The 24,596-nt window shown below is 38.2% G+C and overlaps 1 protein-coding gene across 1 annotated transcript in view; it reads left to right on the top strand.

The window, feature by feature from the left end:
• COPG2 (COPI coat complex subunit gamma 2) overlaps nucleotides 1-24,596 on the top strand; it is a 220,151-nt gene that overhangs the window by 11,654 nt on the left and 183,901 nt on the right. Inside the window, exon 5 of the mRNA XM_070423904.1 lies at nucleotides 7,037-7,116. Within this exon, the coding sequence (XP_070280005.1) occupies nucleotides 7,037-7,116 (80 nt within the window). The remainder of the gene's footprint in view (nucleotides 1-7,036; nucleotides 7,117-24,596) is intronic.

Raw genomic sequence — 24,596 nt, 5'->3', positions numbered from 1 at the left:
ATTTAACTTTGTAAGAAAGTACTAACCCATTTTCCAAAGTGATTGCCATTCCCACCATGACTGTATAGTAAGTTCTAGTTGCTCTGCATTCTGGCCAGCACTTGGTATTATCTTTTTTTGTTTTGTTTTTAATCTCAGCCATTCTCAGAGTTGTGTAGTGGTACCTCATTGTAGTTTTATTTTGAATTTTCCTAATGACCCCCAAGCATATTTTCATGTGCTTTATTTGTCTTCATATATATTCCATCGTGAAGGATCTGTGCATATCTTTTGCCCATTTTTAATAATCTGGTTGTATATTTTCTTATTATTGAATTTTGAGAGGTCAGATTTCATTGTATGGATGTACCTAAGTTTATCTGTTTATCAGTTGAAGAATCTTTGGTTTGTTACCAGTTTTTGTTACTAGGTTATGAATAGAACTTGAGGCCCAGTGCATGAAATTTGTGCACGGGTATGGTCCCTAGGCTCTGCTAGTTTGTATCTTGGAATTTTTTCATTTCATCTAAATTGCTGAACTTTTTTGGCATAAAATTGTTCAAAATATGTATTCCCGTACTCTTTTGATGTTTGTATGATTTATAGTGATATCTCTTCTTTCATTCTGATATTGGTAAATTGTATCTACTCTCTTTTACTTTTGGAAAATTTGTCTATAGGTTTATAAACTTATTGGTTTCTTAACAGAACCAGCTTTTGTTTCATTGATTTGTCTCTGTTGTTTTTCTCTTCCAAGCTAAGTGTGCAAAAAACTAGAATGCTAAAAAATCAAACCAGAGGAAGGGGAAAAAAAAGAAAAGTACAAATCATGTAATAGATGGTAGATAGATCATCATTATCTATATTAAATGTAAATGAAGAACACAAAAATATTTTTAAAAATCTATATTGAGTCATAAAGCAAGATAACACATTTCAAAGGAATGAAATTATATAGACTGTGTTCTATAATTACTTTGGATTAGTGTTGGACATCATAAAGGAGTAACGAGGTAATTCACCATATTTGGTATGGTTTTTTTTTTCGTTGTTTTTTTTTTTTTTACCATATGTTTTGATATTAGGAACACATTTCTGTTCTGTTTCCAGCCGTGATGAAGTAGAGGGTCTAGATTTACCCTGCTATCATTAATACCTAGAAAATCAAACAAAATATATTAACCGGTAGTTTTCAGGCATTGAATTAATAGGTATCCCAGGACTGCAATTAAAGAAAAAGGAAAATAAGGTGAGCCCTTGGAGTACAGTAGCTCACTGCCCAGGGGCAGGTTACGGGCCTCAAGTCAGGAAGAGCATACCCAGTTGAGAAGACGTGGAGTTGGAGAGGCTAAGAAAGCTCAAATTTGAAGGGCAGAGTAAGAGAGAAGAGGGAGGGAGGGAAGAAAGAAAGGCAGGAGATAGTTTCAGCAATTTACTGAGGGCCCTCCTTTATTTTTTGGATAAGAACTGATCTGTGCATATGTAAAAGGAAACTACTCAAGGCCAAAGGAAGAATCACCAGAATACCAGGCTAAGAATAGTTCATATTCCCCCCCAGTGAAAGTGGAAAGACCTTGTCATCTGGTATAGTTCTCAGGAAGATATCACCTCCGTAATCTATCTATATATATAAAAGGCTAATATGCAAAGTGTCCCTACGGGAGTTCGACCAGGAGACCGGGAGTTTGATCGCTCGCTATGACGTGCACTGATGACCAGGGGGTGGCGTGGAACGAAGCAAGTCCCCGGCCAGCAGCTGGCAACCAGGGAAGGGAGGCCCTGGCGGCAGCTGGAAGGCCCTGATCAGCCCTGATCACTGGCCAGGCCTCGGGACCCTACCAGTGCATGAATTTCATGCACCAGGACTCTAGTGGGAATATATTAGCCTCAGACTAAAGCTTTAAACCTCTTACAAGCCTGAAACGTGAAAAACTGATCTCAGGTAACTTAATTTCATGATAGAGTAAACAATATATACAATATTATGTAAAATATACAGCAAAATTCAGCGCCTAACAACATAAACTTCACAATGTATAGCATGCAATAAAAAATTATTCATAATCTGGAGAAAAATGCATTAACACACACGAACCCAGAAATAATAAAGACGATGGATGTGCAGGTAATGACGTTAAAATAGCTATTCTAGATATGGTCTAGATCAGCGGTTGCCAACCTTTCGGACCTCACGGACCACCAGTGGTCCACGGACCACCGGTTAGTGACTGCTGGTCTAGATGCTTAAGAATGTTTAGAAAGACATAACAAGAATGAGAAGCAAAATAAGACATCTAGAGACACTCAGAAATTTTTAAAAAGCTATCTACCTATTTATCATTGGGTTAAATACACTGCATTGGGTTAATAGCAGATTAAAGACTACAGGAGGAAAAATCAGTGAATTTGAAGATAGAAACTATCCAAAATGAAACAGAAAAGAGACTGAATAAAAATAAACAGAACAGCAGCAACAACATGTGGAATAATAGTTTCGAAGTTCTATTTAGTGTTTAGCCTAGAAATTGCAACATGGACTTTTGACTTATCAAAAGTCTAATATTCATCTTTACCTTTTACCTGTTCGTGGACATTTGAGAACCTTAGGATGCTTCGTACTTAATATATGTGTGAGTATATAAACGGTGTGTGTCATAACCTCGGTTTCTATTCATGCACATTTACTCATGTCTTTACCACTTTTCAATAAAGGATTTTATTTTATTTTTTAGCAGTTATAGGTTCACAGCAAAATTAAGAGGAAGGTACAGAGATTTTCCATATACTCCCTGTCCCCTCACATGCACAGCCTCCCCATTATCAACATTTCCCAAAGTGGTACATTTGTTACAATTGACTAACCTACGTTGATACAGTAATACCTCTATCTAACAGACTAATTTGGGAGAGGGGGGTGTCCATTAAAGCCGAAAGTCTGATATATAATAAAGTAGGTTTTCTGAATGCATATGTTAAAAAATTAACAAATTAGTTTACCTGTTTTTTACTTATGTAGATATGTTCGTGTAATTAAAATTATGAATGAAAAGTTTAATTTCACAGAAGTTTTCTGTATGTATTACTGTAATACATATATGAGTTTTCCATATGTATTACTGTTTAACTTTATACTGAATAGGTCTAGCAAATGCATGCATTCACCAGTCACCGAGAGTAAACAAGTGCACACGCCTGGGCATGGCTTAGCGCATGTGGGAACATCAGCCCACACGTGTTAATAAAACTGCTGCAGAAAGTCCCACCAGGGAACAACAGGACCAGTTACTGAGTGCAGTGCGGTGTGGTCACATGCTTATCACTCACCTGAACATTGTTTATGAGCAATGACACTTGAATTTAAATATGTATGTAGACTAGAGTTGTCAATACGTAATACTTATTTATGTTGGTGAAATTACCACAGTGTTTTTTCCAACATATGGCCTATTCACTAAAATTTGTTAAAAGTAACAGTGAATTAATAATAAAAAATAACCTGTTAATTTAGTTATAAGCAAATCTTGGTTAAAAGCATTTAAAAATTGACAGGGTGTTCATTTTTACATAGGACATACAGACTAGAAATTTTATCCATTAAATCTGAAGTCCGTTAAATTGAGGTCTGCAAAATTAAGGGTTTACTGTACCTCATAGTGACCCAGAGTCCATAGTTTATGTTGATGTTCAGTCCTGGTGTATGTATATTCTATGGGTTTTGACATCCACAGAATGTATAATGATATCCATTCATTATGAAAATATCACACAGTATTTTCACTACCCTAAAAATCCTTTGTACTCCACTTAACTTCCCCCTAACTTCATTCCCTCCCCATTAATACCCAGCAATTATGGATCTTTTTACTGTCTTCCATAAGTTTGCCTTTTTTAGAATACCATATAGTTGGACTTATACAACATACAGTATAGCCTTTTCAGATTGGCTTCTTTCACTTGTTAATTAATATGCATTTAAGTTTCCTCCATATCTTTTCATGGCTTGATAGCTCATTTATTTTTAATGCTGAATCATATTCTATTGTCAGGATCAGGGGTCCTCAAACTTTTTAAACAGAGGGCCAGTTCACTGTCCCTCAGACCGTTGGAGGGCCGGACTATGGTTTAAAAAAAAACTATGAACAAATTCCTATGCACACAGCGGCGGCAAAAACACCCGGTGGGCCGGATAAGTGTTTTCAGCGGGCTGCATGTGGCCCGCGGGCCGTAGTTTGAGGACCCCTGGTCTGGATGTACCACAGTTTATCCATTCATCTACTAAAGGACATTGGTTCCTTTCAACTTCTGGCAGGTATGAATGTAAAGTCGCTGTAAACATCCTGGTGCAGATTTTTATGTGGACATAAGTTTTCAACTCTTTTGGGTAAATATCAAGGGGCACTATTGCTGGATCATATGGTAATAGTATACTTAGTTTGTAAGAAACCACCAAAACATCTTCTAAAGTGACTGTACTATTTTTGTGTCCACCCTCAGTGAACGAGAGTTCTTGTTGTCATTTGCTGTTGTCAGTGCTCTGGATTCTGGCCATTCTATTAGGAGTATTAGTGGTATCTCATTTTAATTTGCCTTTCCCTGATGACATATGTGGAGCATCTTTTTATATATTTACTTACCACCCATATATCTTCCTAAGTGAGGTGTCTGTTAAGATCTTTGGTCCATTTTTAAATCAGGTTGCTTTCTTATTTTTGACTTGTAAGATTTTTAAAAATATATATTTTTATTGATTTCAGAGAGGAAAGAAGAGAAAGAGAGAGAAAAACATCAATGATGAGAGAGAATAATTGATTGGCTGCCTCTTGCACATCCCCCACTGGGGATCTAGCCTGCAAGCCGGGCATGTGCCCTGACTGGGAATTGAACTGTTGTGACTTCTGGTTCATAGGTCAATGCTCAAGCACTGAGCTATGCCGGGGCAGGCTAAGATTTTTTTTAAATATGTTTTGGATAACAGTCCCTTCTCTGATATGTGTTCTGAAAGTATTTTCTTCCAGTCTGTGGCTTGTTCGTACTCTTGAATACTGTCTTTTGCACAAAAGTTTTTAATTTTAATAAAGGCCAGCTTATCAATTATTTCTATTATGATCATTCCTTGAGTATTATACTGGTATTTAAAAAGTCATCTCCATACCCAGAGTTATCTAGGTTTTCTTCTAAGTTTTACAGTTTTGCATTTTATATTTAGGTCTGTGATCCATTTGAAGTTAATTTTTGTGAATGGTGTAAGGTTAGTCTAGATTTAATTTTTTGCATGTGGATGTCCAGTTATTTCAGTACCATTTGTTGAAGAGTTTGTCTTTGTGCCAATGTATGGCCTTTTCTCTTAAGCCAAAGATCTGTTGACTATATTTATGTGGGTGTATCTCTGGGTGGTCTATTCTATTCCATTGATCAATTTGTCTATTCTTTTGCCAATACCACACTGTCTTGTTACTATTTACCACTTTTTCTTTCTACTCTTCATTTCTTGCTATATTTCTGAATTATTATCTAGAATAATTTTCCCTGTGCCTGAAGAATATACCTTCTTAGACTTTATTCTATGCCAGTAGGACCCTGGCCTTGTATTTCTGTAGCTAGGAGTTGTTTGTTTTTCCATTTTTGGCACCTATAAATTGCCCTTTATTTTGTCCTTGGCTACATATTTAAAATTTTTGTTCCTCTTTTATTTAGCATCTCTGTATATTTGTTTAGGCAATATGTTTTAGTAGGTATGAGCCCAACTTTGTCAATATTTTATATTGTCACTTAAAAAATTTTAGTCATTTTGTTGGGTATTTGAAATGTGGTTTTAATTTTTTTGTATCTTCAGTTTTATTCTCCTTCATGGATTTTTATTTTTATATTCAGCTCTGAAGTTTTTATTCTTATTTTCTGTTTTCTTCTCCTAGTAGTTTCACATGGAGATATCTGCCTTGTACTGGCTTTCTCTTTTTAGGAGGTTTTATTTGTGTGTGTGTTTAATCACCGTGAGAACCCTCACACTCTTGTTCCTTTTTCTTATTGGGCTCAGTAGTCTCCACTAGATTCTTTCTATAGCTTAGACTCTGAGGCTGGGTCTGATGTATTTGAGTTTCACTACTTATAGACATTTGAAGTTACTTGGTAGAGAATGAGACTAGTCAGGCCAGAGGAACCAGTGCTCATAGTGTATGGATAAACCAGAGATCTAAGTGAGGAGAAAGGGTAGACAAAACTTTATTATTGGTAGCTTAACATGTATTTTAGATCCAGGTATCTAGAAATGTTAATCGTTGAAAATGAGAGTTAGTTATACAACCACGGATACTTTAAGGAAAACATCTGTATATGATGAACTAAGGAAAATGCAGAGTCTGCCCATCCCTTTATATTTTTATTTTTAAAGAATTTTAAAAATACACTTTCCGGGACAAGTCTTTAACAGGTGAAATAAGCCACTCAGAGAAAGACAAGTACCACATAATCTCACTTATATGAGGAATCTAAAGAACAGAATAAACTGATGAACAAAATAGGACCAGAGGCATGGATACATGGAACAGACTGACAGATCTCAGAGGGGAAGAGGTTGAGGAGGACGGGAATTGATCAACCAAAGAATTTATCTGTGTATATGTATAACCATGGACACAGACAATAGTGTGGTGAAGACCCAGGGGGTTGGGGGGCGGGGGCAGGATGGAGGAAGGCAAAAGGGGGGAGGATGGGGACACATGCAATAGAGTCAACGATAAAAAGAAAATCTTAAGTCTTTGGACTCACACTGCCCAAGTCCAACTTTGGGTCTCTTTACATAAAAATCCAGATAATTAACTGAAATTTTGAGTTTTCATCTAGGTGTTTTCCAGTGTCAGTGCAGCAATTACTTGTGTTTAGGAAATAGTTGTATTCTGAGTATTTTCTTATCCAGATATTTTTGAAAGGACTTTTTTGGGTGGATGAGAATCTTTTTGAGAAAAACTTTCTAAATATATCTACTTGGTGTTCTCATTTCAAACATTTTAGAAAGCTATTTTCTTAGGAATAACCTGTTGCCTTTTATAAATAATTTCAGCAAATATTGAGAAGAATGTGCTACCTTACCATCAAAGAAATGGCTAACATCTCTGAGGATGTCATCATTGTCACAAGCAGGTAGGTGAATGGTCAAAACCTACGGTGGAATACTTATTTATTTAGTGGGAATGCTTGTTGTTCTCTTGATATTAGTTTTACTTGTTTGACTATAAGAAAGTCAATAGGAATTTAGAAGAATATAATATCTCAAAGCATTCTTTTCTGAAATGTGTTGTCATGTAAAAACCATCCCTATCTGATAACATGATAGATATGATTAAATTTTAAATGTTTTAAAATATATGTAAACAAAACTAGAGTTGTGTTACACTGAAATAAAATATTTACATCAGAATATTTACAATAGAAAGAACTCCTCTACTTGAAAAAATTCCAAGTGATAATTCATAAAATAACCAATATAAAGGTTCAAAATATCTTTAGTCGTTTTCAGAAAATGTAACCAGAAAATGTAAATTAACTCGAGAATGAGTTATGATATTTTTACTCCTCAAATTGGCAAAAGAAAAAAAGACAGTCATTACTTGTAAGGGAGACTATTTTGTATATAGAAAGAAGGTAGAAAAATAAATTGATTCAGTTTCTCTAAAAAGCAGTTTGGCAGCTTTTGTTGAATGTTTGAGAGGGTTTATCCCTTTGACCCATTAATTGCCACATCTATGCAACAATGTTCAGGAAATAATCAGAGAGAGCACCGAAAGACTTGTATACAGTGATGTTCACTGCAACACTGTTTACATTGGCAAAAAGGATAAAACAACTTAAGTGCCTACCATTGTTAATGATTACTTAATCATATTTCATAATCTGATTTTTAATTTTTTGAAAATATTTTGAAACATCCTTTTTTTTTTTATTTCAGAGAGGAAGGGAGAGAGAGAGATAGATTGAAACATCAATGATGAGAAAGAATCATTGATCGGCCTCCTCCTGCACGCCCCACACTGGGCATCGAGCCCACAACTCGGGCATGTGCCTTTACTGGGAATCGAACCATGGCCTCCTGGTCCATTGGTTGATGCTCAACCACTGAGCCACGCCAGCTGGGCTGAAATATCTTTAGTGATGTGGAAAAGTCCTCAATATAGGGCTGGATGAGAGTTGGATTCAAGTCTACGTATTCCATATAGTCTCACTTTAAAAAATATATTTTATGTATGTACATAAAACATGTGGATGGAAATGCACTGATATATTATCAGGAGGTTATTTCTGGATATTTGGGGTTGTGGCTAGTTATTTTCTTTAAACTTTTGATCATTTCCAAATGTCCTAGAATGAGTATGTATAATTTAGAGTTCTAAAATATGTAACAGATGCTATTTAAAAAATAATTGCCTTCTTAATTATAACTCACTGAAGTGAATATGGCTTTGGTAAAACAAAATAAATTTTGGAGGAGGGTGCTTATGTTTAACCAGCAGTTGTGTTGAATGTAGTTTCAATTTCCAGAGCTTTCAGCTGGAAGCTGAAAGGCAGTGTAAATAGTCACTGAAACAAAATAGGCTAGAGTAGCTGGTGTTGGTTCAGTAGTTCGACAGTGGCAGGGCTGGTGTCTCTTGAATTCTCGTGGATATTCTCACATTATTGCAAAATAGATACCTGAATTACTGGAAGTGCACCATTCAAGATGGGTGGGGTACTGGGAAGGGGGCCAGGGAGGGCAGCACCATCTGGATGCCTCTTTTATCAGTTTTATGCAATAGCTTTTCCCAAGGCAATTTTTAGATTTCATTTGGCACAGCTGTATTATATGACCATCCTTAGGCGTTCGGGAAAGTGAGTATTTAGTTTTTATAGCCCAAGTATTAGGGGCAGGCAAGGAAGAACGGGTTGGAAATAGGTATTGGGTTAGCCAATGAACAGTGTCTGCCACAAGAAAGACATAGAAAATCTTCACTAGATCAGCTAGCTTCACTAAATATTGGAAAAATTGAAAATAGATTAGTCAACTATTGATTGAGAGTTTTTTGTTTGTTTAATTGCTAATATTCCCTCTGAATCTTATTAGGCTGCCTTAAATTATGGTTGGTTTTTTGTTCATTTTAAGTGATTAGTAAATGTGGTAGGTAGAATAATAATGCCCCTCCCTGCCTCAAAGATATCCCCGTCCTGATTCCCAAAACCTGTGACTATGTTACATCACGTGGCCGAAGGGAGAGAAAGCTGCTGATCAGCAGGTAGGGAGAGTATCTTGGATTATCCAGATGGGCCCAATATCAGGCTAAGGGTCCTTAAAAGGGGAAGAGGGAGGCAGGAGGAAGGGTCCTAGGGAGATGTGTTGACGGAAGCCACGCCAGAGAGATGCAATCTTGCTGGATTTGGAGATGGAGGAAGGGGGCTGTGAGCCAAGGACTTTTGTTTGGGATGGAAAAGGTAAGGAAATGGACTCACCCCTACAGCCTTCAGAGAGGAATGCAGCCCTGCTGACACCTTGATTTTAGCCCAGTGCGACCTGTTTTGGACTTCTAACTTACAGAGCTGAAAGATAAAGAAATGAATGTCTTAAGCCCTTAAGTTTGTGGTAATTTGTTACAGCAGCAATAGAAAACCAGTAGGGTCTTGCAGTATAGAAGTGTATCAAGTGAATATGTTGTGTACCTTAAACTTACATAATGTTATATGTCAATTATATCTCAAAGCTAGAAAAATAAGAACAGAAAACGAATAGAGATTTTGGTACCTGGAAGTGCTGCTTATTAGATAATAAATATCTAAAAATGTAGAAGTGGCTTTGGAATTGAGCAGTGAGCAGCTGCTGGAGATATTTTGAAGAGCATGATAGAAAAAGCCTGTATTGACTTGAACAGACCGTTACTAGAAATGTGAATGTCAAAGACTCTGCTACAGAGAAGTGACTGTCCATGTAAATATGGGCCTTGCCCTGGCTGGTGAACAGTGGTTAGAGCATTGGCCCACATACCCAAGGGTTTTGGGTTTGGTTCTGGCAAGGGCATGTACCTGGGTTGCCGTTCATTCCTTGCCCCAGTGGGGTGCATGTGGGAGGCAACCAATCGATGTGTCTCTTTCACATCGATGTTTTTTCTCTCTCTTCCACCTCCCCTTCCCCTCTCTTCCACTCTAAAAGGAATGGAAAAATATCCTCTTGTGAGGATTAAAAAATAATAAAATAAAATATGGGCCTTAAAGGTGCTGCTAGTGAAAACTCAGAAGAAAATGGGGAAGATGATAGAAACTGGAGGAAAGGGGATCTTTGTTATGTAGTGACAGAAAGTTGGTGGAATTGTGTCCTGCAGTTATGTGGCAAGCAGGACTTCTAATCAATGAAACTGAGATTTCTAAACAGTGTTGAGGTGCGGCCTGGTTTTTTTTGTGACAGTAAATTTGGGAGTAGAGAAATAAATTTAAGAGAGACCTGTTAAACAAGAACCAGGAGTTCTTTACAAAAATAAAATAATTGTATTATACAGTAAACCCTCAATTTTGTGGACCTTGATTTAATGGACTTTGAATTTAACGGTCAAAATTTCTGGTCCGTGTGTCATATGTGAAAAGTAACACCCTTTTAATTTTTTGTTGCTGTTGTTAATCCTCACCCAAGGATATTTTTTTCATTGATTTTTAGAGAGGGGAAGGGAGGCGAGGAGGAGGGAGGAAGGAAACAGGGAGGAAGTAGGCCGGGATCAAACCTACAACCCAGGTACATGCCCTTGACTTGGAATCGAACCCGAGACCCTTTGTGTGTGGACTGACACTGTAACCATGGAGCAACACCGGCCAGGGCCACCCTGTTAATTATAAAATGCTGTTAACCAAGATTTGCTTATAATTAGGTTAACAGGTTAGTTTGTTATTAATTCACTGTTACATTTTTAAAATTCACTGTTATTTTTAACAAATTTTAGCGAATAGGCCATATGCTGGAAAAAAAAAACTAGTAATTTTGCTGACAAAAATAAATATTACATATCTCCCCCTCTAATCTACAAATTGAAATCCAAGAGTCACTGCTCACAAACAATGTTTGGCGAACGATTAGCACGAGATCACTGCATCGGGGGCGGTGATTGGGCCTGTTGTTCCCTGGGGTGACTTTCTGCAGCATTTTTAACACGTGTGAGCCGATGTTCCACGTGCGCTAAGCCACGCCCCAGCCGTGTGCACCTGTTGACTCTCGATGTGAATGCATGCATTTGCTAGACCTACTCAGTATAAAGTTAAAATGACTGTAATATAGCAAACCTTTCTGTGAAATTAAACTTTTCATACATACTTAAATTTTAATTACACAGTCATGTCATGTCTAGATAAGTGAAAACAGGTAAATGAACTAATTGGTCAATTTTTTAACATACACATTTGGAAAACCTACTTTTTTATATAACGGACTTTCGGCTTTAACGGACACCTCCTTGCCTGAGTCTGTTATATCGAGGTTTTGTACACCTGAAACTAACACAATGTTATATGTCAATTATACCTTTTAAGAAAAAGGAACTAGGAGTTCTTAATTTTGGAAATTCTTAGCCTAGCAAAATGGCAAAGGATATTAAAATAAAGATCCAGTAGGAAAACATGCTGTAGAGGAAAAGTCGAAGGGGTTACTCTATAGTCTTTTGCTAAAACCTCAGAAAGATTGAAAGGTCAGAGTACTCACTTACACAAAACACTCTGAAGAGATCAAGGGTGGGACTCAGATTCCTTCAGCTTCTAAGGAGAAGCCAAAAATAGAGGCGGGAATATCCAGACAAGATCTCTGGAGGGGCCTCTTGTCTAATGGAGGGCGCATATGGTAGTCCCACAGGCTCTTGAGAGTCTTCGAGCAGCAACACTGCCAGTTTGAACTAAAGGGAACAGAGGGCAAAGTGAAAGAAGGCTGTCAGAGCCCCAAACTCTGCAAGCAAGAAACATGCTGCCCGCTGTAAACAGGAAGGGTGACTCTGAGGGCAGAAGCGCAGGCCCATTGGTGGAGCTGGGAAGTATAGAGAATTCTGCCTAGGACTTGAGCCCTTTTCCAGTTTGCCTGTCTGGATTTCAGATTTGCATGAGACCAGTGACTCTTCTTCCTCCATTTCTCTCTTTTTGAACAGGAATGATTATATCTGTTACCTATGGCAGTTCTACTCTTGTATTGGGAGCCAAGAACATTATAGGTTCACAGGTGGAGAGGAATTTTGCCTCAGGATAGATGGATTATATCCAGAGTCTCACCCATACCTCATTTGGTTGATTTTGATGATATGATTGGGACTTTTGAGTGAAATTTAGGTGAGATTTGGACTTTGCATTGATGCTGTTGTCAACCTAAGAAACGTCCAAACTTGTAAGAATTTTTATGAGTTTATTTGAGCCAAACTGATGACAATTGCCGGGAAGCAAAACCTCAACGGATTGAGAAAATGCTCTGGAAAATGGCAGTTTTGCACCTTATTTTATACATTACAGTAAAAGGAGGAGGTATAAGTGGGTTACATGAAATCCACTGGTAATAGATTAGGGAGGTGGGAGAAAGCTCGGGGGTGAGGTGGGTGGGCAAACCTCAGTAATTGGATAAAAAGTAAAATAATAGACATATATTTCTCTTATATAGGTGGGTACAGGGTAGTTAACAATCAACACGATAACAATAACAATGAGGGGATGTGTGGTCCCTGCTCTGGTGTGGTAGTTGTGCTTTGGAATGGGGGGGTGGGGGGAAGGGCATTATTTTGTAATTCCAAATGCATGGTATCAGCTATGTTATCCTAGATGCAAAAAGACAACAGACAGGCTCAGTTAAGGTGAAGATTGACATTTGTTAGGGAAAAATATTGCCCTAGGACATGACTACCCACCTTGAACTGCTTTTAGTCAGAAAGTTTTAATTTCAGACCATCCTGTGTAGTTACTTTAGGTCTCTGAGTTTGTAAGGCGGCCACGCAGGCCTCCTTTGAGTCTGTCAGGTTTAGTGTGTGGCCCTTTTTGGTCCACATGTCCCTCTTTTGATTATAAACCCAAAGGATGCATTGATGACCAACCTTGTGTTTGGATAATGAGGTCCCAGGGTGCTAGGAAGGCTTATTCCTAGGAAGTCTCAGAATCAGCATCTGTCTTGCTGAATGATGGACCATTGGGGATGGGGCAAGACAGGAACCTTGGATGGAAGTCAAGGCCAAATTTTCTCAAAAGTGAAAAGTAGATAAATGGGAAGCATTCAGGTGTTAAGGGCCTTTATTAAGAAAAATACTCTGGGTCATTTCTAACCTATAAGCTATCATGATCCAAGTTTTGTTGCCTAATTTTCCTATGTATTTTGCATCTAGTATAGCATTCACTTATAGTTTGAGGACATACCTTACATCTTTCCAGTTTTCATAATCTGACCATGAGATGGATTCCTATTTACTGTGACCCATCTACTTCCATTGGAAGCACTGGTGTGCTGTTGTTGATCTGACTTCCACTAGTTCTGCAATTGAAAGCTGTAACCTTAAGTTTTAATCAGAACCAAGGCTGTAAGAACACAATGCTATAAATTACAATTAGCATTTAAAATTTCAGAGGCCAAGAGGACAGTAAGAGTTTCAAGATTTCCTGTGCCTCAGTAGTAGTTATATAGGGCCATGTTTTTATGCCATTTCAGCTTCTACCTGAATTAATATAGTAGTCTTTGTTGGGTTAAGGGGTAAGTATATTCCCATAATTAGATTCTGGAATTTATATGTAAAATTCCTTCCTTATATTGTTTTTCACTAACTTTCTACAACTGCCCTCCGCTTAGTTTGTCTCTTTTTATTCCTTCAAAAATATCCAGCTTATTAGGACAAACTATTTTAACTTCTCTTAAAAATATACACATCTTTTTCCTTCTTTTTGCAATAGCATTGCAATAGCATTGCAATTTTTTCTAAATTTCAAAAGAGAAGCTTATAAAAAAAAGAGTATTATAACACCTTCAGCAATTATTAACAGTTGGGCTATATACACAAGGTTTGAGAAAAGCCTAAAGAACAAATATAATAATTATTATTAATATTAGCAGACAGGTAAATACATTCAAACAAATAAAATTCAACATCAATTTGTAGGTATACCTTGCCTTGTCCATGTCTTGGGATAGCTGTCTATTTTTTTTTTAATATATTTTATTGATTTCTTACAGAGAGGAAGGGAGAGGGATAGAGAGTTAGAAACAGTGATGAGAGAGAAACATCGATCAGCTGCCTCCTGCACATCTCCCACTGGGGATGTGTCCGCAACCCAGGTACATGCCCTTGACCGGAATCGAACCTGGGACCTTTCAGTCGGCAGGCCGACACTCTATCCACTGAGCCAAACCGGTTTCGGCAGCTGTCTATTTTTGATGTTGTCAATTTCTCATCCTGGAGAAATCTTTAAATCTCCACTGTAGGAAGAGGCAAGTGTCAGAGACAGGGGCAGATGTCCATTTGTGGTTAAGCACCTGATAAGGTCCCTTCCAATAATGTTGGAGAGAGTTTTTGATTAATGTCTCTTCCAATGGACAAAAAGCTCCTGGTTGTAAGTTGTGGTCTTTGAAGTCCTTCCAGGAGTGCACTGTGGAATGAATGTTACTAATTTATCAGTTTCTATAAGCTGGTTAATGAGCCCTTGATAATACAGAATGTCTTCTTTTAGTAAAGTTGATTCATATGTCCCTTCATCTTGATTCATAGGGCAGCTGGTGGACTATTTCATAAAGAGAAAGACTATGTTTATCAAAAGAAGTAGATTTCAGGTTGAGGATCAGTATAGGGAGAGCTTTTGGCCACGGGAGATTAAAAGTTTCTGAAAATTTATCTAGTTGAGTTTTAATTGTACCATTTGTATGTAGTAGTTATAGAGGGCCATGTTGAGGGAGAATTGAGGGTGATAGGTACAATGAAAATATTATAGAATAGGCCACGTGTTACAAATTGATTGCATTTTTTGACCAGTATAATGAGTCCCTCAGTCACTGTAACTCAGAGGGAATTCCCCAATTGGGAATTAATTTTTTTTTCTAATAATTTACCTACCATTAAGGGTGTGGCTCTCTTGCCAGGGAATGTCTCAATGCACACAAATAATAGCTAACACATATTTCTGTTCTTTAGATGGTGGCATTTGGATAAAATTCAGTTACCATACTTAAAATGGATCTAAAGGAAGTGGGAAATGTCCTTGGAACCTGTGGAATGATTTCTTGGGGTTATATTTGGATAAATAGAATATGTGCTGTACAGTTTTTGAGTTACAGTAGCAGTAATATTTTTTACTTCGTGAAATTATTTTTTTCAAGACCCAATGTTTTAGCTTATGTACATATTAAAGTATAGGTAATTAAACCACTCTATGTGAGATTGGTTTCTGACAAGTTGTATCTGTTTGCCTGAGACAAAGGTTCTCCCTTTTAGTTGTCATATTCTCTTTTCTTCAGCAGCTGTCCATTGGAACTATAAGATTTTTCTTTTTTTAAATTAATTTAATAGGAAGTAAGGTGAGTCTCAGGTCTGGATAATTTGGCTGTTTAATGCTGCCGATCTAGCTGTAGCATTAGCTAGTAATTTCCTTTTGTTTCCATGGTGGCAGCTATTTAGAGTGTTCTGGAATTTGGATAACTGCTAATTGTTTCAAATTCTGTATGACATCTAATAATTTTACAACCTATTTTCCATTCTTTATGGGCTGCCCTGAGGAAATTAAGAAACCTTGGTACTTTAACAATATTCTAAAGTTGTGAGCGACACCAAAGGCATAGCTACTGTAGGTGTAAATATTGGCTATTTGATCTTTGGCCAATTGACAAGTTCAAGTTGTAACAATTCAGCTTGCTGGGCAGATTTTTTTTAGGTAGTTATTTCATGTCTAGCTTGGTAACATACCTGTTTATCTTTCAGAGATCCATTTGTAAGCCAGATTAAGTCAGCACTATCAAGGAGTTTCCTATAAACCATTCCTATGAATAAGAAGGTGACCAGTAAGCAAAACACTTTCATGGATGTCTTCATTCTGTAAAGAAAGTAGCATAGTTGCTGGTTGATTGTAACATCAAGTTCAAGTAAAATAGGTGCAGGTGGCAAGAGTCAGTCGGCTGACAGAATATTGAGTATGATAAGAATTTAGTGGAGTTCAACACAATCCAATATAATAAAAAGCTAATATGCAAATTGACCAAAAAGCGGAATGACGAGTCGCTATGACACACACTGACCACCAGGGGGTAGATGCTCAACACAGGAGATGCCACCTGGTGGTCAGAGCGCTCCCACAGAGGGAACACCGCTTGGCAAGAAGCCCTGAGCAGGGCTCATGGCTGGCAAGAGCAGCAGTGGTGGCTGGAGCCTCTCCCATCTCTGCTGAGCTAAGGAACAGGGAGTGGGCCTAAGCTGGCAATCGGAGATTCCCTGAGGGCTCCTGGACTGCAAGAGGGTGCAGGCCAGGCTGAGATACCTCCCCACTCCCGAGTGCATGAATCTCGTGCACCGGGCCTCTAGTGAGAAATATAAACAAAAGAGAGCCCATAACTATCTTTTCTGTTTGCTTAACAACATGTCTATAGAAGAGATGGCTGTTATGCAGGGAGGGAGCCCTTTGGCTACTGAGTCTAATTGCTGACTATAATAGCCTGTAGTTCTATGATAATCTGTATATTTTTAATTTTTTTAAAAAGTATTTGCTTTATTTTTAATGTGTGTTTTTTTAAATTGATTTCAAAGAGATAGAAACATCTAATGATGAGAGAGGGAACTGTTCAGCTGCCTCCTGCATGCCCCCTACTGGGGATCGAGCCTGCAACCCAGGCATGTGCCCCGATTGGAAATCAAACCATGATCTTCTGGTTCACTGGTCAACACTCAACCACTGAGCCACACCGACTGGGCCTGTATATTTTTTAGTTAAAACTCCTTTATTTTCATGTATAAAAAGTTGGAAAGTTTATAATTAAGGTGTCCCAGAGTGGAAGCTTTAGATGATTCTTTAGAGATTTTATAGCTTGTTTCCCTTCTGGGTTCCACTGAATTGGGTCAGGTCAATTTGACTTTAATAGACATATAGAGGCTGGGCAATTAATGAAAAATTTGGAACCCAATTGTGACAATATCCAGTCTAACCCAGGAATTCTCTAAGCTGCTTTCTTGGTTTTGGAAGAGGAAAAAATAGAATTCCTCTGAATCTTTCAGGGTTAATTAGTAGCCCATTTTTAGAGATGAGATGGCCAAGGTATTTTACTTGAGGTAAGCAGAATTGAAGCTTATCCTTTGAGACCTTATGTCCTTTTATAGCTAGCTATTGTTATAGACAAATTGTGTCCTTTTTCCAGTCTAGTAATGTCCTAGAGCATACAAGTAAATTATTCACATACTAGAGGCCCCATGCAAGAATTTGTGCACAGGTGGGATCCTTCGGCCTGGCCGTCGATCGGGGCTGATTGGGGCTGGCCGGCTGGCGGGGGGAAGGGACCGTGGGAGGTTGGCTGTGGGAGCGCACTGACCACCAGGGAGCAGCTTCTGCATTGAGCATCTTCCCCCTGGTGGTCAGTGCACGTCATAGCTACCAGCCAGTCGTCCGGTCGTAATGGTCGCTTAGGCTTTTATATATATAGATTGGATTAGAGTGAAATCTTGTAAAATCTCTAGAAAAAAATTTAACATCATTTAAGTAAGCTTTTAGTATCTAAGAGAAATAGGTGGGACTTTGTATATCTCTAAGGCATTACTGTTTAAGTAAACTTGTAATCTTCCCAGGTGAAAGCAAAGACGTATTGACTATCTTTTTCTGCTGGAATGCTGAAAACGCCACCACACAAATCTATTACTGAAAGCTATTGGCAGTCCACAGGAATAGCTGATAATAGGTTATTGAATTTGGAACCACAGGATGTTTGGGAATAATTGTTTTATTTATAGCTATGAGATTTTGTACTAATCTCCCTTCTTTGAGTTTCCTTATTGGAAGGAAAGGAAAATTACAGGCGCTCTTGCATGGAATTGTAAGCCCCTTTAAAAAAGTAATCTTGTATATTGGGCTGACTTCCAGCTTGTGCATAAAGAATATTGGTGATTGAAAAAGGCCTGTAGTTGCATTGGAATGTCTTGTAACAAGCATTCAGTTCCTCTTGTGAGGGAGGTTTCTTTAAAATCATTTTTTCACCAATTGGTTCAGTACCTGATTTATTGACTTCTAAATACATTTCACCCTTCTGGAAAAAGGGTAGTGGGCATCATTAGTTTCAAGAAAATCTTGCCCTCTCAGGTGAATTGAGGCAAATTTGATCAGCAATATATGTATATTCCTGTAACATTTACTAGTTAGAAGAGGACAGGTTCTCCCTTCCTCTCTGAAATCAATAAAAAAAACAGACATTGGTAATTAGATATCCCTACCATTTGCACAGAAGCTTTACTCCACCGTAGGTGTGGTTAAGAACAGATAAAGTAGTCCCAGTATTTGAATGACCTTAGTAATTTTCCCCCTTTTTATGGTAGATTTTAATTTTTCTTAAACTATCAGTAAAGGGGAAAACATCCTCAGAGCAAATCTATGCTTGTTTTTCTCTCTTTTAAAATTTTCTCTTTATAAATCCTATTTCAGCTTCCTATAGTCCTTTTTAAGGTGGCCTGGCTTTCTACAGATTCCTCTATAGTTTCCCAGCAGACTGTATTTAGCAATTCTGTTGCCAGAAACCAGTAGGTATATTAATTGGAATAGGTCAGAATAGCCAGGATTACATGTTCTAAACAAGGGGAACAGTTGCTGGTTCCTCTCTGCCTGAGACCAGATTTTCTGCAAAGGGAGCTGCTAGAATCCCTGGATTATCCTTATCTGAATTCCTATTCTCATTTTCCCTTAGGTCAGTGGAGATTGATAGTGCAGGAGATACCGAGGCGATAGAAGGGAAGGAGGAAGGGAGGGGCAGGGTAAGTCAGGACAAGGAAGCTCAGAGAGCAAATATAGTGGAGCCGTGGAAGGTGGAAGAATGAGAAGTTGGCATTTATTAGCTTCAGAAGCCTTCTTTAGTTCAGAGCCAGTCTCTAAAATTTCTTATTTTTTTAAAAAACAATTTATGCTCTTCCTAGAAGTTTTCAATTTCCTAATCAAGATATGTTTTCCATTCATTCAGTTTAATTTGAGCCAGCATTTTCTAATTTTGCACGCAAAAATTAAGTGCCGAAAGAAAACTTGCATTTTTGGCCATTTTAAGTTGATATCATTTCTAGTTAAATATTCCGATTTCTGTTAAGTATTTGCAAGGAAAGGCTTCCTACGAGGTGTATTAATGGAGTCTGGGGTTTGAGAGTTTCTGGCCTTTTGGTTTTTTGTTTGTTTAATCCTCACATGAGGATATGTTTTTATTTATTTTAGAGAGGTATGAGAGAGAAATATTGGTTGGTTGCCTGAACAACTGGGGATCGAAAACACAACCTGGGTATGGGCCCTAACCAGGAATTGAACCCATGATCTTTTGGTGTATGGAATGATGCTCCAACCAACTGAGCCACATTGGCCAAGGCATTATTTTGGGATCTGTAGAGTCTAAACAAATCTCTAAGGATAGTGTGTAGTGCAAGCATGTCAAACTCGGGGCCCACAAAGAATATTTTTGCGGCCCAGCCAATATAACAGTATGTAAAAAAAAGTTTTAATAAAAATTCGTAACTTAATTTTTATAATATCCTGTTATATATAATTATTAATAATGAACTACAACATTCGCTAATATCTGATTACTATAATTGTGTTGCATTCATTTCCTTTACCCACCTTACGTGCAGGCACACCATTTCTCTCCACTAATACTAGCAGCGAATATTTTAGCAGCCGATTGCCATGTCATTAGTCTTGTACTAACTTGTTTGGTGTGTGCAACAGGAAATATTTCGCTTTTAGAGAACAAGAAAAATAGGTTTATTTGCATTACACTTATGAATTTGTACAGTTATTCAGTGTCTGGTAAGTTAATGTTCAATAAGAAATACTATTTTTTATTAAAATGTTCGATTTTATGTTAACGATGACTCATTTATTTCAGCCCTTTGTATTCAGCATGTCTCTATCGAAATAAACCTATGTTTCTGTGAAAATTGAAGCTTTTGTTTATTTGCGGCCTACAGAAACTTAAGCCTTGTTTATTTGGTCCGTGTTAGCCTTTGAGTTTGACATGCTTGGTGTAGTGGGTCTAAGTGTGCCGCTTGTTGGTTGAGTTCCCCAGGGCTCTGACCTTTTGAGTTACATCAAACCTCTTATGTGCTTTTGTTTCTCTCCCCAGCTGTCTGATACAGCTGTGAGGACTCAGTGCTAGGTGACCAACCTGGACAAGCGCAACCCTGGACAAGGCAATTGTTTAATTACAGTTGAGTTGGAATTCCCTATGGGGCTTCTGCATGTCATGGGTAATGCCCTCTGACACCTCTACAAAGATTCTTAGTCAACTAAGAATATCCGAGATTCAGGCTGGAGTGAGTATGTGCCCCTTATCTTCAGAGCAGAACAAGTTCAGGCTCTCATTTGTCAGCAAAAGGTTTTTGTTCAGACTTTCAGAAAGCAATTCCAATGGAAAAACCAAAGTTAAAAATCAGCCACCTATTTTTCCTTCAGACCTGCCTTTGCCTAGGTCCTCTCAACCCTTAACTTTTTAGTTCCACCTTGAGGATTAAAAAGAAAGAAAAATAAAAGGCAGCTCAAGTAAAATCTGGGCCTCTTACTTTAAGACAGGGAGGTCTGGAATTCCAAGCAAAACTCACCCAAGTCCACCCGATGCAAAACTAGGAGCTGGTAGGTCACAAGGTGGTCCTGGGTGGGCTTCTTCGGAATCCTGCTACACCAAGTGAATGTCAACATAAGAAAAATCCAAACCTGTAATAATTTTTGTGAGTTTATTTGAGCCAAACTGACAGTTATTGCCAGGGAGAAACACCTCAACAGATTGAGAAAATACTCCAGAAAATGCCAGTTTTGCACCTTACTTTATACATGACAATCATAAAAGGAGGCGTAAGTGGGTTATATGAAATCCATTGGTGATGGATTAGGGAGGTGGGAGAAAGGAAAGTGGTGGAGGAGGTACCTCTGGAATTGGATAAAAAGTAAAATGAGAGACATTTCTTTTCCATAGGTGGGTACAGGATAGTCAATAATCAACAACACCATAATGGTAACAATGAGGGGATGTGTGGTCTCTGCCCTGGTATGGTGGTTATGCTTTGAGGAATATGGAGGGGGAAGGAAATTACTTTGTAATTCCAAAGGCATGTTATCCAATGTTATCCTAGATGCAAAAAGAGACAGGCTCAGTTAAGGTGAATACTGCCCTAGCCGGTTTTGCTCAATAGTTAGAGCATCAGCCCCAGGACTGAAGGGTCGTGGGATCAGTTCTGATCAAGGGCACATTCCTTGGTTGCAGGCTGGATCCTGAGCTGGGTTGGAGTGTTTGTGAGAGGCAATCAATCGATGTGTTCTCTCACAAAGATGTTTCTCTCTGTCTTTCCCCTTCCCTTCCACTCTAAAAAAAAAGAAAAAAGAAGTGAAGATTGATCTTTGTTAGGGTAAAATACTGCCCTAGGACATGACTACCCATCATGAATTGCTTTTAGTTAGAAAGTTTTAATTTCAGACCATCCTATGTAGTTACTTTAGATCTTTGTAAGGCTACCACTGAAGTCTCTCCTGAGCTTGTCAGGTTTAGTATGTGACCCCTTTTCATCCACACTGTAATATGTTGAGATTTGGGAGATTCTGGGGATGGGTTGAATATGTATGTACGGGTTAATTTTGCCTATGAGAGGGGTGTAGCCCTGCTGATACAATGATTTTATTTTGGCCCTGTGAGACCTATGTTGGACTTCTAGCCCATAGAACTATAAAACATTTTTGTTGTTTTTAGACACTGATCGTAGTCATTTGTTACAGCAGAAGTAGAAAACTAATATAGTTGATGGCCATTAATTGCGTTAGTTTGGTAAGAAACCAAGGAAATTAAGAAAGCCTGAAGGCATGCCCTTCACAACGGAATATATATGGATGGCCAATAAGCACATGGAAATGTACTTAATATAAATAATTACGAGGGAAATGCAAATTAAAACCTCAGTGAGATATTATTCTATACCCACTAAAATGATTAAAATAACAAAGCCTGGCAATACCAAAATCAAAAAGCCTGCTTCACTATCAGGTATATGGAACAGTTGAAATGCTCATACATTGTAGATGGGAATGTAGTGTTGACGTAAGAACATTCAAACTGTGTAGAGAATTTTTGTAAGTTTATTTAAGCCAAACTGATGACATATGCGGGGAAGCGTGATTGTAAACACTCCAGAGCCGTGATTTTCAACCTTTTCCATCTCATGGCACACATAAATGACTAAAATTCTGTGCCACACCAAAAAATATACTTTTGTCCACCTGACAATAAAAATAGGTGTAATTTAAAGAAAAAGGGTATAATTTTGATTCATTGACACTGGACAGCTATTGTGTTGGCTGTTGTCATTTTTTTGAGGGTCTAAAGGCAAAGAGGTCAGTGCCCCTGACTAAATAATCAAGAATTGCATGTTTTAAAAATTCTTGTGCCATACCAGTTGAAAAATCACTGCTGCAGAGAATAAGTCTTGCAGTTTCTTTTATGCATTTGGAATTAAGGTGGGAAGGTAAGGAAGATTACATCAGGACCGTATAAGGTCCCTGAAATCATTTGGTCTGGCCCTGCCAAGGCAACCACAAGTGGGACTCGAAATTCAATAAATCTAGGAGCTTTTTTCATAGCAACATAAATTTATATTAAGTGAATTATATTAAGCCAATGATGTTATAAATACCCAAATGGTCCTTGGCAGAAAAAAGGTTCCCCACCGCTAGAGTACAGGAAGGTGGGAGAGAGCAAGGTGGAGATTGGATTACAGGACAGTTTTCGAGATTATGTGCTCTCTTGAGGGTGGTTAGGCTTATTTTAAAGATGTGTTAACCTAGATGCACAATGGCCAGGCTTGCTTAAAGCAAAAATAAATCTTTTTTTTTTTTCCCCCCAGAGAGAGGAAGGGAGAGGGAGAGAAAAACATCAATGTTGAGAGAAAAATCATTGATCAGCTGCCTCCTACATGTCCTCCACTGGGGATCTAGCCTGACACCTGGGCCTGTGCCCTGACTGGGAATCAAACCGTGATCTCCTGGTTCATGAGTCAATGCTCAACCACTGAGCCACAGGCAAGAAAAACCTTTTATTAGAAAGTTATATGCCTGGGGCATGACTACTCACCATGACCTGCCCAGTTAGGAATTTACAATCAGATCATCCTATGAGGTTAATTTTCATAGAACCCCCTTTTTTGTCCACAGTAGAATGGTACAATTGTCTTAGAAAAACTTTACCCATTTCTTAAAGTTAAACATATACCTGCTCTGTGACCAGCAATCCCATTGCTAGATTTTACACAATAAAAATAAAAATATATGGTCACAGAAAAGACTATAAGCTGATTATTTAGCATCTTTATTTGTGATTGCCTTAAATGGGAAACAACCCAAAAGTTCATCAACAGGTTAATGGGTAAACAAATTGTGGTATATTAATACAGCGGACTACTCCTTGGCAATAAAAAGGAACAAATTGCTTATTTGGGCAACAACACAAATACATTTCTAAACATTATGTTGGAACAAAAGAAAACCAGTGATTCTATTTATGTGATTCTAAGACCAGCCAAAACTCAGCTGTGGTGATAGAAACCAGAAGTCTAGTGCGTTGGGGGGGATTGACTGGACGTAGGCCTGAGAGAGTTCTCTGAGATGCTGGAACTGCTCAGTGTTTTATTTTGAGTGGAGGTTACGTGAGTGATCCCAATTGCTAAAAACATCTAACTGAGCACGTAAGCTGTGCATTTTTAATTATGTATAAAGTATAACATTTAAAAACAAACTAACACATGAGCTTTGGTTAGTTAAAGATGGTCATCTGTATTGACAGTCTGGTCATCCCACTTCACCCCGCTCTGATGAGCCAACCCAGGAAAGATGTACCTGAAGATTGCTTAGCATTCCAGAATTGAGTCCTGAGGAAGGATCTCACATTAGGGAGTAGCAGTGGCCTGTGGGCTGGGGCTTGGGTATCAGTATGTGATAGGTTCCATCCCTAGTCTCAGAAAATCAAATGACCAGTTCATAAGCCATAACTTAGGAGGAAACATATTGGTTGTAGAAACTGTTGTCTGGCAGGCAGTTTTGAAATCAATTGTTGGGATATGTGAGGATTTGGGTAGGGGGAGGGCAATATTCTGAGGTTCCTGAGGGAATAAGAAGCTAAGTTCATCCACTTACTTGGAAAGAGAAATTCCAGCCTGAAACAGCTTTTCTACTTGAATGGTGGCCAGTTTTCTGGGCTTCCCTTAGGGCAGTCAAGTTAAGACATAAAATTAACCATCACAGTGCGTTTAATGGGTGTTGAGAACCTTTCTGTATGCTGCTTCCCTTCCCTCTCATGCCCAGTTGACAAGGAGACTGCCCTGATTTATTTGGGTTAATACCTATTCTCTTTTAAAACGAAATTGTGGAAGATTTTTGAGAAATGATGATGAATATGATGCCAAGTCTTAAAACTTCCT

The sequence above is a fragment of the Myotis yumanensis genome, unplaced genomic scaffold (genome assembly GCF_028538775.1).
Source record: "Myotis yumanensis isolate MYYU_CA2020_CCGP unplaced genomic scaffold, mMyoYum1.0.hap1 SCAF_9, whole genome shotgun sequence".
Taxonomy (NCBI): domain Eukaryota; kingdom Metazoa; phylum Chordata; class Mammalia; order Chiroptera; family Vespertilionidae; genus Myotis; species Myotis yumanensis.
The sequence above is the reverse complement of the archived record's forward strand: the minus strand, read 5'-3'. Positions and strand labels throughout refer to the sequence as shown.